The sequence below is a fragment of the Leucopleurus acutus genome (genome assembly GCF_964270905.1).
Source record: "Leucopleurus acutus genome assembly, chromosome: 5".
In the NCBI taxonomy this organism is placed as follows: Eukaryota; Metazoa; Chordata; class Mammalia; order Artiodactyla; family Delphinidae; genus Leucopleurus; species Leucopleurus acutus.
In genome coordinates this window covers 57,914,531-57,933,274 of record NC_139147.1, presented here as the reverse complement: position 1 = coordinate 57,933,274, position 18,744 = coordinate 57,914,531, and the positions used below count along the sequence as shown (strand labels likewise).

The window sequence follows — 18,744 nt, the reverse complement described above, 5'->3', positions numbered from 1 at the left end:
TTGAACCTTATCTAAGATTATTATTATCCCAGCGATGACTCTGTTTTACCTTTATGAGGATCTTACAACATGATCAATAAAATCAGACTAGAAATAATACTGAAAAAACACAAATTTTCAAACTAATTAAAATGCATCTAGGAAGTAAAAGATCCTTGCTGAAAACATCATGGGTAGAATCAATAAAAATGAGTAACAGTTAAATTAATTGGATTGGAGAAGGAGCTGTTTTTCGCCAAGTATTGCACATTCTGAGGTATAAATTTCCACAACTCACCCAATCTAGCTTATTTTTAAGGTCTAAAAAGGACAAGGCTAAATAATTTTAAGTTGGACAGCAACTTTAAAATCACTGTCTTTACAAACATAAATATGTTCTGGTTAAATGGAATTGCCATGAAAATATTCTTTTTTAATTAAGAAAAAATGTCAACAAGGAAAATCTATAACAATATCTGAATATTAAATATTCAAACTAAAGACAGCTTGATACAGAATTATGTTAAAGGGAGAAAATAAAATGCATGATGTTTAAAAGGTAAATGTTATTCTTTACTTACACTGTATGTCTAATATGAAAGAATATCGGATGTCCTTTTCCAAGGCTGGATGTTTTACAACACAAGTAATCCGCCTTCCTCTAGCAAATCTGGTAGGAAAAAGCTTGTATTGGCTGACAATTGTTGCTGTTTCATTTGGAAAAGAAGTCGTAGTGGATTCCATTTCACCAAGATCACCTTCCCAATCAATATGTGCAACTGGTTTTCCAGTGGCTGCGATACAAATGGCTGCTACTGTTTCATTTCCTCCATCAATTAAAGAATCTGGCCCTTTTATCAGGCTCACAGTGGGTTCAACTGTTTAAATTTAAAAAAATTAGTTACATTTCAATCAAAAGCGTATTTACTCCTTCCAAGGCACAACTAGCCATATTTCATAAACTTAGAGACAACTGCATATAAAATACACACACATTAAATGCCAACACCAGTTGGATTCTTGGAACGAGAAGATCATGAACCAGACCAAACAAAAAGCAAGACTTTACATAACCATCACAAAGATGGCTCTCCGTGGTAAAGATACACTTTTCTTTACAGGGACAAGTTTTTGAGTTTTCCCCAAAATTAGTATATAAAAAAAATTCCTGCAAATTTGATCATAATTTCCATTAGGAGCTTAAAGGTACTACTACTCTGAAAGGAGATTAAAGGTACTACTACTCTGAAAGGAGATTAAAGGTACTATTACTATTACACTACTAAGCCTGTGGCACATGGGCTTAGATGCTCTGTGGCACATGGTATCTTCCTGGACCAGGGTTCGAACCCGTGTCCCCCGAATTGGCAGGTGTATTCTTAACCACTATGCCACCAGGGAAAAGAAAAAGCAGTTTTAATGTATAATGCTTCAATTTGCAGCAAAAATGTTTACAACACATTTAATATAGGTACTGTTAAAATGTAATGTCACTAACAGTTTATTGTAGTGTACATGCTACCTACCTTTATCTGGTATAAGAAAGCTCCTCAGCAGAGGAAGTAACCTTAATGTTAGACCCCTTTAATCTACTCTCCATATGTATGCTAGCTACCTCTTCACATTTTCCAGCAAATTTTATATGCTCCTTTCTGTGTAAATTCCTGAGTACTCACCGTCATGAATTCTTTGGCTCAAGCCTATAGGTTACTGTGTGCATTAACTTTTTAATCTAAAAGACATTTTTTCATTTCCAAAATTTCTAATTGGTTCATTTTTTTTAATATTTTTTGTCTCAACTTTCTGCTCCTGAGATTTATTTATGTGGGATCATTTCGCCTTAGATTATTATTTTGCAATTCTTCTTTTTTTTAGTTTTTACTTTTAGATCATTTAGATTTGCATGCAATTGTATAAATTATTAGTTTTAACTACTGTATGGTTCATTTACTGTTGGACATTGGTGCTATTTCCTGTTTGGTACAAACAATTTTATAAGAAACATTTTCACTCATGTATCTTGGTATATTTGTATAAAAGTTCCTGTAGTTTATCCCTTGGTACTATGTTTATTTCCATTATTTACCAGATAATGCCAAAAAGCTTTCCAAAGTACCAATTTACTCCCAATCTTAGCACTCTGGTTGGTCCAACATACCCACTACAGTTGATAACCAGACTTCTCAATGTTTGCCAACCTCGTAAGTATGTAACAGCATATCATTGAAACTTTGTTTCTAATTTCTCAGATTATGAATGATGTTAAGGATCTTTTCTTGTTTATGAGCCATTTGGAATTTCTTCTTCTGCAAAATACCTATTAAAGCCAATTGTTTTTTTCTTACTGATTTGGGAGAGTCCTTTTCTGATTATATGTGAAAATATCTTCCACCAGTTTAGGGCTTGTCTCTTTACCCTATGGTGTGTTTTGATGAGCAGAAGTTTTTAATTCAAATGCATAAAATTTATCAGTTAACTGCTTTTATATACAGGCACACCTCATTTGATTGCACTTTGCTGTATTGTGCTTCATAAATATTGCATTGTTCACAAATAGGAAGTTTGGGGCAACCCTGCATTGATCAAGTTTATCAGCACCATTTTTCCAACAGCATTTGCTCACTTCCTGTCTCTGTCACATTTTGGTAATTCTCACAATATTTCAACCTTTTTCTTTATTATTATATGCGTTATGAGGATCTGTGATCTTCGATGTTACTACTGTAAAAAGATTACAACTGGATGAAGACTCAGATGATGGTTAGCACTTTTTAGCAACAAAATGTTTTTTAAATTAAGGTATGTACATTGCTTTTTAAGACATAATACTATTGTATCAAAACTACAATAAAGTATCACCTCACACCAGTCAGAATAGCCATCATTAAAATATCTACAAACAATAAATGCTGGAGAGGGTGTGGAGAAAAGGGAACCCTCTTGCACTGTTGGTGGGAATATAAATTGATACGCCACTACGGAGAACAGTAGGAGGTTCCTCAAAGAACTCAAACAGAACTACCATACGACCCAGCAATCCCACTACTGGGCGTATATCCTGAGAAAACCATAATTCAAAAAGAGTCTGTACCAGAATGTTCACTGCAGCACCATTTACAATAGCAAGGACATGGAAGCAACCTAAGTGTCCAGTGACAGATGAATGGATAAAGAAGATGTGGCACATATATACAATGGAATATTACTCAGCCATAAAAAGAAACAAAATTGAGCTATTTGTAGTGAGGTGAATGGACCTAGAGTCTGTCATACAGACTGAAATAACAGAAAGAGAAAAACAAATACTGTATGCTAACACATATATATGGAATCTAAAAAAAAAGTGGTTCTGAAGAACCTAGGGGCAAGACAGGAATAAAGATGCAGATGTAAAGAATGGACCTGAGGACATGGGGAGGGGGAAGGGTAAGCTGGGACGAAGTGAGAGAGTGGCATGGACATACACTACCAAATGTCAAATAGATAGCTAGTGGGAAGCAGCCGCATAGCACAGGGAAATCAGCTCTGTGCTTTGTGACCACCTAGAGGGGTGGGATAGGGAGGGTGGGAGGGAGACACAAGAGGGAGGGAATATGGGAATGTGTGTATACACATAGCTGATTCACTTTGTTATACAGCAGAAACACACCATTGTAAAGCAATTATACTCCAATAAAGATGTAAAAAAAAAAAGACATAATACTACTGCACACTTAACAGACTATAGTATAGTATAAACATAATTTTTTTTTTTTTTTTTTTTTTTTTTTGCAGTACGCGGGCCTCTCACTGCCGCAGCCTCTCCCACTGCGGAGCACAGGCTCCGGACGCGCAGGCTCAGCGGCCATGGCTCACGGGCCCAGCTGCTCCGCGGCACGTGGGATCCTCCCGGACCGGGGCACGAACCCGCGCCCCCTGCATCAGCAGGTGGACTCTCAACCACTGCGCCACCAGGGAAGCCCTAAACATAATTTTTATAACACTGGGAAACCAAAAATTCATGTGACTGGTTTACTGTGATATTCACTTTATTGCAATACTAGCTTTATTACAGTGGTCTAGAACTGAACCCACAATGTCTCCAAGGTATGTTTGTACTAAGAGTTACCTGTCTACTTCGAGGCCAAATTACTATATATATCACATAGTAATTTGGCCTTGAAGTAGACCAAATTTCTTGTTCTCTACAGAAATTTAAGAGATTGACTTATCCCTTCAAATGGTAAGCACTGTTGTTTAACAGTCTGTGTCCGATAATTCCAACATCTCATGCAGGTCTGTTTCTGTTGTCTTGTTTGCGCTGGCTGCTGCTTGTGGAGTCTTCTTTACTTGTATGCCTGGTTATTCAAGCAGATGAATCCTTGAGTTTGAATAATGAAGGTAGAAATAATCTGAGGCTTAGAATGCAGTACCTTTCTGTGTTTTCTTCTGCTAAGCTAGCTCCTGAGAACACTATCCAGTCCAGGATCTCCTTAATTTCAGACTACTCAAGTGATATAAACCAGGCCTAGAAGTCTATAAGAAGACTGGTTTACTACACGTGTACTATTATTCTGAAAACTGTTAAGCCTTTGGGTACCAGGAGAATATAAGAAAGGTTATTGGACATCCCATCTTGAGCAGACTTGCATTCAGATATTTGTCTCTCTCACTTCTCAAGGTTCTCGAAATCTTAGTTCATCATCTTAAGTGTCTCTTCTGAATTGTCTGATGTCCCCAAGGTTGAATACAGATTTCAGCTTTCGGTACTAGGTTTATTTCTCTGTTTCCACCTTCTCTTAGATTTGGTCTAGTTATATTCCACACTATGTTGTTATTTCTTTGAAGTTTTCAATGGTTTTTAACATTTCACTTGCCCATCCCCCACCATGGGAGAGTTAATGTGACTAACCTGTGCCATCAATAGAGGCTTTTATCTTCGAGGAACTTAAAAAATTACCTTAAAGTCAATTTTAAATTGTTATTTCTATTTCTTCTGAAGGGAATCAATCTCCTGGTTGTACACTTCAGTTGCTTTCTAAAGTTACTTTTCTCATATTCCCCAACATTTAAGTTAACTTCTCTGCACCCTTCCCTGTCTAGTGGTTTTGTTGTTGCTTCCTCTTAAGATGCTACCCAATGCCCTATATACTCTGATTTGGGGGAACATGAAGTTTTCCCGGCCCTGCATTAATGCCAGGATTGTTAAGCCTACTTCTTTCTGTTGGTTCTTTCATCCACCTCAAAAGTTTCCTCTCACATGCACATAGATCAGTACTAAGCCAAAGACTTCAGAGGGCCATTCTGTATGTCTCTAAAGCACACACATTCTCTCTTTCTCTCTCATGTTCCCTTCTTTCCAGTATTCTGTTCCACAAATTCTAATCACCTGTCCAATCTGTCTCTTAAACTCAGTGAGACTAGCATTCTCTACCTGAATTCCTTGTCACTGAGCTGTCACTGGAAACTGCCTAAGGAGGAGGCTGGAGCAATTGTAGAACTCATCTTGTTTATTTTCCTTCTTTCAGGGATCATAATCCTACCATGCCTATTAAGTTGCCTAGTTTTTTTGTTGCTAGAGAGAGAAAGGGTAAATCCAATCCCTGTTACTCCATCATGTGCAGCAGTGGAAATCTTTTTTTTTTTTAATTACAAAAGTAATATTACTAAAAATTGGAAAAACAAAGAAAACTTATCCACAACTGTAATATCTTAATACAGTCATTATCATATTCTTCCATTTCCTTCTCTTATTTGTTTCTAGTTTCTATATAGATGTAATCATGGCATACCTACAGTTTTGTGGCTCATTTTATTTTCAAGCAGCAATACTTCTCTTAACTATAATTTTAACAACTACATAATATCCCATATATCAAAAGGAAGTAACCAATTGTACAACTCTTCTGCTATGGGGCATCTGTTGTTTAGTGTTCCCAAAGCTTTTTGCTATATTACATTCCCTTAATTCACTTTCTATTACTACTACTCCTTTGAAACTCTAATGTCACTGCCTAATCTATACACTCAATACTTTTCTTTGCCTGTTCTCTTTGACTGATTTGGTAAAATTTGATACTTAGTGCAGTTCTTCCCAATCAGTTCCAAAAGAATTAAGTTCTAATGCCTTCAGGTATCTGCTGTAAGTAATGAATTAACTTCTGGGCTATGCATTTAGAATGATAGTAGCTATGTGCCAGCCTTCGGAGAACTGATAAAATGGTCACTGAAATCACTTTCTGTATGGCTTGATTCTCACTGTGGGAAAAAGCTGCTAGAGTAATCTTAAAAACTTTTTTCTTCTCTTGATATGAATAATATTACTTTGACAGTTTTTCTCAAAGCTATCTATTTGAACTCCTCATCTCTATTTCTTCCAATCTCTGCCCTAATAAATACTGAGTCTTAGGCCTTCAGTTACTTTTTATAAGTTTCTTAAAAACTTTTATCTGATAAACACTACTACCTGGATGATCCCTGATTTTATTTGCTTTTGATACAAAGCTTGACTCTATAGATTCTAACCACCTACCTGGAATTGTTTGCCTATGTATCCTCCAACTCAAGAAGCCAAATGTTGAGTTCATCGTCTCATCCTCCCAATCCCCAACATGTTTTTCATTCAGATATGCCCATTTAAATTAATGGTAACATAATTTACTCAATCACTAAGGTTCAAAACCTGTTACTGTTCAAACCTCCCTAGTTTATTATATATAGTCAGTTACAACATTCTCCTAATTTTTCCTTTGTAGTAGTTCCCTTCCTCACTCAAGTGAAAGAAATTAGAAAATTAACTTCAAGCTTTCATGGCCTCATGGCTGAGGCATTATGATTTCAGGACTCTTCATTTCAATTCATCAAAAACACCAGACTCATCATCTTAAATCACAACTTTCATCACATTACTTCTAAATCAGGTCTACGAGTTACGTATCCCTCTAAGCAAGGTGAGAAGATGGTCAAAGCAGTGTTTCTCAAACTCTACTGTGCATAAAAAGTACTTGCGGATCTTGCTAAAATGTAGATTTATCATTCAACAAGTCTGGGAGGGGTCTGTAATTCTGTATGTCTAACATGCTCCCAAGTGATGCCACTGCTGCTGGTTCATGAACTATGCTTTAAACAGCGAGAATCTGGGACTTCCCTGGTTGTGCAGTGGTTAGGGCTACATGCTTCCACTGCAGGGGGCACAGGTTTGATCCTTGCTCAGGGAACTAAGATCCTGTATGCCGTGCAGTGTGGCCAAAAATAAATAAATAAATAAATAATAAACAGTAAGAATCTGAGAATAAAAGAAGAGAGGTGAGAAGAAGTACAATGCTGTACACTAAGTTTGCATTTCCAGCAATATAAAGCTCAAATTCCCCATCTTAATATTTAGATTACTTTAAAGTGGTCCTGCTCTACCTTTCTAGCCTTTAATTCTTGTATTTTATATAAATCCTTTGAACAATCAACAAATTACTCAGTGGTCAAGCAGAGGACACTTGGCAATGTTGAGAGACATTCTAACTTGTTGAAACTTAAGGAACTGCTACTAGCATCTAGTGCGTAGAGGTCATGGATACTGCTGAACAGTCTACAATGCACAGGACAGCTCATCACAAGAATTCCAGCCCAAAAGTTCAACAATGCCAATTCTGAAGAAACTCTGCCCTAATATATGCTGTTTTCTGCCTCCCTGCGTTGGCTCATTCTCCTCCCTATACTTCTTTCCTTTTTGCCTACCTAAAACCTATCCACCATTCAAGGACTGGCTCAACTACTTTTCTACATAACATTTCTAAACTACAGAGTTTATTTATCCATTCCTATACCCTACTTAAATAACATTTAGTGTATTACTGCTACATACCAGAAACTTACAGGCTTTAGGGATATAAAGTTAAATTTTAAAGTGCACAGTTGCAGTCCACCATAAATTTACAGTGAAGAAGACATACAATAAGCATTATGTTAATTGCTACAACACAGATAAGCTCAAGATACAAAGGCAAAAGAGCAAAAAAACCCCATCAAATTGCAGAGGGGTAGATATTTCAAGAATGGCTTCCAAAAGGATGTGGTTTGGGGCTTCCCTGGTGGCACAGTGGTTAAGAATCCACCTGCCAATGCAGGGGACACAGGTTCAAGCTCTGGCCCAGGAAGATCCCACATGCTACTAAGCAACTAAGCCCGTGCGCCACAACTACTGAGCCTCCACTCTAGAGCCCGCGTGCCACAACTACTGAGCCTGCATGCCTAGAGCCCATGCTCCCCAACAAGAGAAGCCACCGCAATGAGAAGCCCGCGTACCACAACGAAGAGTAGCCCCCGCTCGCCACAACTAGAGAAAGCCCGGGTGCAGCAACGAAGACCCAAGGCAGCCAAAAATAAATAAAATAAATTTATTTTAAAAAAAAAAAGGACGTGGTTTGATGAGTAGTAGTTAAATAGAAGAATCTAGAAGAAAGAGACAGGAGGAAAAAGGTGGCAATCCAGGTATAAGAAAACTACACATGTAAAAATATAGGTGTTAATGAAGTGTAAATAGTTAATTATGATTATAAAATTTGGGTTGCTGGGAGAAGTAGAGCAAGGAGTGGAATAGATGAAGTTAGAGAAGAAGACCCAGCTAAAAGCGTGACTGGTCTTATACTACCAACAGTCGAGTTTTAAACCACTGAGTATTGTGTTAATTTAAGGGGAATTACTAAAATTTAAAGCAAAATGTCTTATTCACGAGTTCTCTCTTCTACACGCGAACTATTTATCTATTTTTTCTTGACACTGAATTTTTCTGTGACTTTTTTTACCCCAATGGCTTGCACTTGATTTTTCAGATATTTATGCCCTGCCTTCCAATCAAAACAGGTCTCAAAGGTATCAATTTTGTAAACATAAGTTATATTTTTCCCACAGCTCCTAGGGCAGGCTCTTAAACATTAAAGTCTTCAAATATTTAATGTTATTTCTATTTTTAAATAGTATTTCTCAACATGAAAAAATATATAACATATTTGGACAAAATTTCTTTCCTGCACATCAGTGACCCTGAAATCATGCCATTAAATATTAGAGGCTGTGTAGTTATTTGGTTCTCTGGAAGCAGACACTGAGATCAAATGAGGAGTACAAAAGGCTTATTAGGGAACAACATCTGGGAGAAAAATGAAGAAGGATTGAGTAGGGAAAGCTATCAGCAGACCTTACAAAGTCCCTGACAGGCAAACAGGCAGATTCATAGCAAAGACCATCCATTAAAGGAGTTCCACTCTGGGTGGAAATGGCTACAGTTGCTTTTACTCCTTAATCCTCCTTCTAGTATTATAAAAGTACTCACCAGCTATTCCAAATTGGTTTACCTTTCACTGCAGGTGACTATTTTAATGCTAATAAGCTCTTCCTAAATTCTGCTATAAACTTTAATAGTTTTCAGATAGGAAAAGGCAGAAGATCTTTCAATGCAAGCAACAGACCAAGATTCAAATAGCTATGCAAATCCGCAACAGCAGAAATAAAATCTGATTTGAAAAACAAACATGAGATGTCAATGGCTCTAAGACCACAGTCACTTAAAAAATGGAAAAGCTTATTTAAAGATGGTAATTTAAAGGTTGAAAATTTGAGGGGAAATAACGAAAATAAATGTCAAAGAATCTCAGCACTTAGTATTATAAATAAAAAACAATCTTTCATGAAGAAAGTAAAAGAGCTATAAATTACACAGCTTTATATAGATATACAGATAGATAGGGACAAGATTTAGTTTAAACTGAGAGTCTAGAATCATAGAATTTTATGACAGAACTTGAAAAAACATATCTGAATTATTTTATTTTAAAGCTACATTTATATATAATTTCAATTATTTTAAGTTCTTGAAAATACTTTTACAATAATCCTCACCACACCACCAAAATATGCAATTTAAGTACACCTACCTAATACAGTTACAGTTGTAGAGGACTGAGCATTTCCAAGTGGGAAGGTAACAGCTTTGCATATATATTGTCCAGAATCAGAGAATCCTATGTTATGTAGAGTAATTGTTGCATCATTAAGTGAATAGTTTTTAAACAAGACTCTTCCCTGATATTCTCCTTGAACAGAGAATCCATATTGAGGATGATGAACTGCAACAGTCTGTGCACTTTTGCCATGTATCTTCTCCCATAAAATTTGTGTTATAGTTTCATTTCCTTCAATTAAACACTTCAGTGAAACATTCTTTCCCCATACTGCTGTGACATGTGGCTCCACAATAACTGGTCCAGCTAAGGCACCTAAGGAAAAACAAAAAAGCGTAGTTCTTAAAAATGAAAAAAAGTTACATTAACATATTATCAAATTCCCTCCCTTCCTGTTTTCCTCTTCCTTCTTCTCCTTGTGTAAGTACACACACACACACACACACACACACACACACACACACACACACACACACAGACACTAATGACCGAGTAACAGGAAGGACTGAAAAGAGCTAGATATTCCCAGGGCTGGATTTAAGACCCAAAGAATGATTCTCAGGTGAATCAAATAATCACCAATATGTGTTCCAGTGGAAAAGCACTAGATTGGGCCAAGAGTAAGCTTAAGAGCAGTTCCTTCCCCAGTCAAGCCACCAGGTAAGGTCCCAGCCCTAGCTGACACCCTGACTGCAGCCTTGTGAGAGACTCTGAAACAAAGGACCCAGCTGATCTATGCCTAGATTCCTGACCCAAAGAAACTGAGAGGTGATAAATATATGCTGTTTTAATACTATTAAATTTTAGGGTATTTTGTTACTCAGCAACAGATAATTAACACATTTAGGATCTGTCAAACCAAATATAATACCAAAGTTTCTTCCTTTGGAGAGTTCCTCTACCAAAAATCTGTATAAAACACTTCATTAAAGATAGACCAATTGCCAGAAAACATGAATTCAAAAAACACATATAAATGTGAAATTAAGTTTTTCTATCTCACAGATGAAAAAAAACTATTCTACAAGCAAAAGTTAAAATAAAATGATACCAAACTTCACTTTTATAATAATGATTTCCTTCCTAAAAGCAATGGATGAAATATAAATCATTTTTAGGAACACAGGACTAATACTCATGAATACTAAACTCAAGCAAGATGATCTTCACTAACAGGTATATTAGAACATATATAACAAATCCTTGGAGAGTTTACAACTCACATACATGTCCTGGCAAAATAAATGCTCAAACTAAGAAGTAAACCAATATAAGCACTTGAATATAGAAACTGTATAAATACCTTTAAAATTTAGAGTTATGTCTAGTTAATATTTTTAAATAAATACAAAAATGCAGAAAAGTATCACTTAAAAAGATAACCAAGAAAAATGTGTTTAAACATATTCAACAGTTCTAAACAACAACAAAACCTTTACACAATATTATTTCCATGAATAATATTTTTTCCTTCTTGGGAAGAAATAAAAACCATAAATGAGTATATTAGATAGATACATACATGGATACATACATAGCTAGATAGCTAGATAAGAGGGCAAACTTTACCACCCAAGAGATGATTGAGGATATTACAAAAAAGGACTGACAATTCACACTGACCATACTTAACAGCTATGGCAGAAAAAGGCTTTCTTTTAGCCACTCCACCAAAAAAGTATCAAGTCCAAAAAATGTACCATCATTGCTCTTATGCTTTCAAGCATAATTACAAAGCTTTTAAAATTTAACCTAAAACATATAAAATATGAAAGTATTCTAATGCATTTTAACAAGCTATCATAAGCCTAGTACTATACCCAAAACTATGCAAATGAAAGGGCAATTTACAAATATTGAAAATTTCATATAATATTATGAAAGAACACACAGCTCTTTATTTAAAGAAAAAGACACAATGACCAAGTAGGATATGCAAGAATGTAAGGATATTTTTAGACTATTCATCACACTGAAAGGTCACGTAACTTTCTCATCTGATGCCAAAAAGACATTTAATAGAATTCAATATTCATTATCTAATTTTTTTAATTAATTAATTTAATTTAGACATTTAATAGAATTCAATATTCATTATCTAATTTTTTAATTAATTAATTTAATTTTTGGCTGTGTTGGATCTTTGTTGCTGCACGCAGGCTTTCTCTAGTTGCGGCAAGCAGGGGCTACGCTTTGTTGTGCTGCACAGGCTTCTCATTGTGGTGGCTTCTCTTGTTGTGGAGCACAGGCTCTAGGCACACGGGCTTCAGTAGTTGTGGCACACAGACTCAGTAGTTGTGGCTCACGGGCTCTAGAGTGCAGGCTCAGTAGTTGTGGCGCACGGGCTTAGTTGCTCCACAGCATGTGGGATCTTCCCAGACCAGGACTCGAACTTGTGTCCCCTGCATTGGCAGGTGGATTTTTAACCACCGTGCCACCAGGGAAGCCCTCATTATCTGATTTTTAAAAAATAACTAACAACTGAGAAAAGGAGTCTTAATAATAAAGTAGATTTTTCTCAAATCAATGGCCATCACAATGCTAAAATTTAAAAGGGGGCATGGTTATTAATGAAAGACCAAGACAAGATGGTGCACTGTCATTATCATCATTCAACTTAGACTAGAAATTCCCGTTCAATGAGACAAGAAAAGGAAAGAAGGAAGAATAAGAATAAGAAAGGAAAAGACAAAATTATTATTTGAAAAACCTATTACTAGAAAAACCTAAGAAGGCCAAGTAAAGTGCTATTAGGACAAATAATGTGGTTGCTTGCAAACCATGCAAACTGTATACAAAATGTATATTCATCATGCCATAACAAGTGATAACCTTTACAAACTTACTGTAGAAAAAGTCAATATTTGCAAAATATTAACATTTAAAACACCCATGAATAATGTTGTAAAAAATCTAGAAACCTGAGAAATTAACTTGAGTAAATGGAAGATATGTTCCTGAGAAGAAAGACGTAATACCTACTACTTAGACAGCAAATCTCTCCATGTTAGCACACAAATTCAATGCAACTTCAGTAAAAACCATGACAAAACTTATTGAAACTAGAATAGGGACACTATATTTAAAAAAAAAACCCACAATAGCACAGTAAAGGGGAGAAAGAATACTAAAGTAAAAATAATAAAAACCTTAATGTCTTAAAACAATTCAAAGTACACAAACAGATCAACATATAGAATGGCATACAATATGTAATATGTTGTACAAGTGGGGAAATAATGAATTAGTCAAGACATGATGAAAGGACAAGAGCTAATATTTGGAAATAGATCTACCCCTGCTTTACTAAACACACACACGCACACACACACACACAAATCCAGATGGACTGAAGATATAAATGTAAAAAAATGAGCCACATATTCCATATATACTGACAATAATTTTTTATATACTCTGGAAGATAAACATTAGTTACTCTAAGGAGGGACACTACTAAGGATTAAAGAAAGAACTTTTAGTTTTTACTTTGTGTTCTTCTTTGATGTCAGAATCACAGTAAATAATGTTCAAAATAAAAGCAAATAAAAAATACAGAATCATCTTCCTCAGGTGGAAGCAGAAAAAAGATAAAAGAAGTATTATGGACTGAATGTTTGTGTTCCTCCAAAATGTATATATTGAATACCTAACTGGTGGTGGGGTCTTTTTGTGGTAATTAGGTTATATGAGGGCAGGGCCCACAGGCTGGCATTAGTGTCCTCATAAGAAAAGGAAGAGAGAGTAAAGCTCTCTCTCCCTCTCTGTGAGGACAAAGCAAGAAGGTGGATGTCTACAAGTCAGGAAAGGGTCCTCAACACCCTCTGCTTGCACCTTGATCTTGGATTTCTCAAACTCACAGAACTATAAAAAATAAATGCCAGATGTTTAAGCCAACCAGTCTATAGTGTTTTGTTATAGCAATCCCACCTTACTAAGACATTAAGTATCAGAATTAACTTGAAGGGACAGTGCTAATGATATCTCCTTACAACCTTAAGAATAACAGCTTATGGGGTAGCAATACTTTTATCAGGCAGAACAGACTTTAAAACAAAATCCAGAGCAAAAGACAAAGGAGGACATCATATAATGATAAAGGGATCAATCCAAGAAGCAGAGGTAACATATGTAAACATATATGCACCTAATATAGGAGCACCTAATAGGAGCACCTAAATATATAAAGCAAATAATAATAGACACAAAGGAGAAAATTGACAAAATATGGTAACAGTATGGGATTATAATACCCTACTTACATCAATGAATAGATCATCCAGACAGAAAACCAATAAGGAAACAGTGGTCTTAAATGACATATTAGACCAGATGGACTTAACAGATATCTACAGAATACATATCTCATCCCAATACAGAATACACATTCTTTTCAAGTGCACATGGAACTTTCTCCAGGAAAGATCACATGCTAGGCCACAAAAAGGTCTCAGTAAATTTAACAGATTGAAATTATATCAAGCATCCTTTCTGACCACAATGGTATGAAACTAGAAATTAATTACAAAAAGAAAAATGGAAAAAATACAAACACGTGGAGACTGAACATGCTACCAGAAACAAATCACAAAAAAGAACACCACAATGCGTCCATGATCAAATCAAAGAGGAAATCAAAAAATATCTTGAGACAAGTGAAAACAGAAACAATACTTTCCAAAATCTATGGGACACAGTAAAAGCAGTTCCAAGAGAAGATACAAGCCAACCTCAAGAAACAAGAAAAATCTCAAACAACCTAACTTTCCATCTAACAGAATTAAAAAAGAAGACAAAGCTCAAAGGTAGCTAGTAGAAGGAGGAAAATAATAAAGATCAGAGCAGAAATAAATAAAATAGAGACCGAAAAAAAAAAAAAACCACGAACAGAAAAGACCAATGAAACCAAGAGCTGGGTTTTTGAACAGAGAAACAAAACTCATAAACCTTTAGTCACAATCTTCCAGAAAAAGAGAGCCCAAATAAAATTAGAAACGAAAGAAAAGTTACAGCCAACATCACAGAAGTACAACAAACAATCATAATACCACAGTTATACACCAACAAATTGAACAACCCCCCAAAAATGGATAAATTCCTAGACATTGCAATCTTCTAAGACCGAATCAGGAACAAATAAATAGAAAATATGGACAAACCAATTACGAGTAATGAAATTGAATGAGTAATCAAAAAACTCCAAAAAAACTAAAGCCCAGGACCAGACAGCTTCACAGGGCAATTCTACCAAACATTTAAAGAGTCAGTACCTATCCTTCTCAAACTATTCCAAAAAGCTAAATAGCAGAGAACACTCTGAAACTCATTCTGCAAGGCCAGCTTTACCCTCATACCAAAATCAGAAAAAGACACGACAAAAAAAGAAAACTGCAGACCAGTATCTCTGATGAACACAGATGCAAAAATCCTCAACAAAATATTAGCAAACAGAATTCAACAACACATAAAAAGGACCATACATCATGATCAAGCAGTATTTCAGGATGCAAGGATGGTCCAATATCTGCAAATCAATCAATGTGATACACCACATTAACAAAGTGAAGGGTAAAAAAAGCACATGATCATCTCAACAGATGCCAAAAAAAAAAAAAAAGCATTTAACATCTATTTACGATAAACTCTCAACAAATTTGGTAAAGAGGGAACATACCTAAACATAATAAAGGACATTTACGACAAACCCACAGCTAATATCATACTCAATGGTAAAAAGCTAAAAGCTTTTCCTTTAAGATCAGGGACAAAACAAGCATGCACACTCTTGCCACTTCTATTTAACATAATATTGAAAGTCCTAGCCACAGCAATCACACAAGAAGAAGAAATAAAGGCATTCCATTTGGAAAGGGATAAGGAAAACTGTCATTGCAGATGGCATGCTACTATATATAGAAAACACTGAAGTCTCCACCAAAAAAAATTAGAAATAATAGATTCAGTGAAGTTGCACGTTACATAATCAATATACAAAAACTGGCAGATTTCTATACACAATGATAAACTATCAGAAATAGAAATTAAGAAAACAATTCCATTTACAATTGCACCAAAAAGAATAAACACCAGCAGTGCAAGAGTGTTCCCTTTTCTCCACACCCTCTCCAGCATTTATTGTTTCTAGATTTTTTGATGATGGCCATTCTGACTGGTGTGATAATTGATACAGCCACTATGGAGAACAGTATGGAGGTTCCTTAAAAAACTACAAATAGGGGGCTTCCCTGGTGGCGCAGTGGTTGGGAGTCCGCCTGCCGGTGCAGGGGATGCGGGTTCGTGCCCCGGTCCAGGAGGATCCCACATGCCGCGGAGCGGCTGGGCCCGTGAGCCATGGCCGCTGAGCCTGCGCGTCCGGAGCCTGTGCTCCGCAACGGGAGAGGCCACAGCGGTGAGAGGCCCGCATACCGCAAAAAAAAAAAAAAAAAAAAACTACAAATAGAACTACCATACGACCCAGCAATCCCACTACTGGGCATATACCCTGAGAAAACCATAATTCAAAAAGAGTCATGTACCAAAATGTTCATTGCAGCTCTATTTACAATAGCCAGGAAATGGAAGCAACCTAAGTGTCCATCATCAGATGAATGGATAAAGAAGATGTGGCACATATATACAATGGAATATTACTCAGCCATAAAAAGAAATGAAATTGAGTTATGTGTAGTGAGGTGGATGGACCTAGAGTCTGTCATACAGAGTGAAGTAAATCAGAAAGAGAAAAACAAATACTGTATGCTAACACATATATATGGAATCTAAGAGAAAAAAAAAAAGTCATGAAGAACCTAGGGGTAAGACCAGAATGGAGATGCAGACCCACTAGAAAATAGACTTGAGGATGTGGGGAGGGGGAAGGGTAGGCTGTGACAAAGTGAGAGAGTGGCATGGACGTATATACACTACCAAACATAGAATAGATAGCTAGTGGGAAGCAGCCGCATAGCACAGGGAGATCACCTCGGTGCTTTGTGACCACCTACAGCGGTGGGATAGGGAGGGTGGGAGGGAGGGAGATGCAAGAGGGAAGAGATATGGGAACATGTGTATATGTATAACTGATTCACTTTGTTATAAAGCAGAAACTAACACACCATTGTAAAGCAATTATACTCCAATAAAGATGTTAAAAAAAAGAATATTGTATAGGTAGTTTTATATCTTTATCCAATAAAATGATTCAGAATTTTCAAAAACAAAAGAATAAAACACCTAGGAATAAATTTAACCAAGGACAGGAATTCCCTGGCAGTCCAGTGGTTAGAGCTACCAAGGGCCCGGATTCGATCCCTGGTCAGGGAACTAAGATCCCACAAGCTGCATGGTGTGGCCATAAAATTAAAAAAATAATTTAACCAAGAAGGTGAAGACCTGTACGTTGAAAGCTATAAGACACTGATAAAAGAAATTTTAAAAGACGCAAATAAATGGAAAGATATCCCATGTTCATGGATTGTTAAAATACCCATACTACCCAAAGCAATCTATAGGCTCAATACAATTTCTATCAAAATTCCAGTGGCATATTTCACAGAACTAGAATAAATAATCTTAAAATTCGTATGGAACCACAAAAGAACCCTAACAGCCTAAGCAATTAAAAAAAAAAAGCTGGAGGTATCACACTCCTTGACTTCCGACTATACTACAAAGCCACAATAATCAGAACACTATGGTATTGGTATAAAAACAGACACATGACCAATGGAACAGAATAGAGAGCCCAGAAACAAACCCACACACAAAAACTCAAAATGGATTAAAGACCCAAATGCAAGACCTGAAAACATAAAACTCCTATAAGAGAGCATAGGCAATACATTCTTTGAAATTAGTCTTAGCAATATTTTTTTGGATCTGTCTCCTCAGGCAAGGGAAACAAAAGCAAAAATAAACAAATGGGACCAAATCAAACTTAAACACTTTTTCACAGTGAAAGAAACTAACAAAACGAAAAGACAACCTACTGAATGGGGAAAGATATTTGAAAATGGTATGTCCAATAAGGGATTACTATCCAAACTAAACCAAGAACTCATACAACTCAATATCAAAAAACTAAACAACCCAATTAAAACATGGGCAGAGGACCTGGACAGGCATTTTTCCAAAGAAGAAACAGATGGCCAACAAGTACAAGAAAAGATGGTCAACATCACTATCATCAAATACAAATGCAAATCAAAACCACAATGAGATATTACCTCACAACTGAGAATGGCTATCATCCAAAAAAACAAAAAATAACAAGTATTGATGAGGATGTGGAGAAAAAGGAACCCTCATGCACAGCTGGTGGAAATGTAAATTGGTACCGCCACTATGAAAAGCAATATGAAGGTTCCTCAAAATATTAAAAATAGAACTACCATATGATCTAGCAATTCCACTCCTGGGTATTTACCTGAAAAAACAAGAGCACTAATTTGAAAAGATATATGCATGCCAATGTTCAACCAGTATTATTTACAACAGCCAAAACACAGAAATGACTTAAATATCCATAAAGAAGATGTAATACACACACACACACACACACACACACACACACAAAATGGACTATTAGTTATAAAAAAGAATAAAACTTTGTCATTTGCGACAAAATAGACCTGGAGGATATTTTGCTTAGTGAAATAAGACAGAGAGACAAATATTATACTGTATGTTTTCTCTTATATACAGAATCTCTTTATTTGTATCATCATATACAAATGCAAATCAAAACCACAATGAGATATCACATCACAGATAGAATAAACTAGTGGGAGAGAGGGGAGGGGAGAGAGTTATGAAGAGGGGAGAGAAGGGAAGA

The 18,744-nt window shown here is 36.1% G+C and overlaps 1 protein-coding gene across 2 annotated transcripts in view; it reads right to left on the bottom strand.

The window, feature by feature from the left end:
- Nucleotides 1-18,744, bottom strand: part of NECTIN3 (nectin cell adhesion molecule 3) — a 133,093-nt gene that overhangs the window by 82,645 nt on the left and 31,704 nt on the right. For both annotated transcript variants that reach the window (XM_082839843.1, XM_082839842.1), the window contains exons 2-3: nucleotides 9,885-10,226; nucleotides 561-857 (exon numbers count right to left, since the gene is read on the bottom strand). In XM_082839843.1, coding sequence (XP_082695969.1) covers nucleotides 561-857; nucleotides 9,885-10,226 — 639 coding nt within the window. The remainder of the gene's footprint in view (nucleotides 1-560; nucleotides 858-9,884; nucleotides 10,227-18,744) is intronic.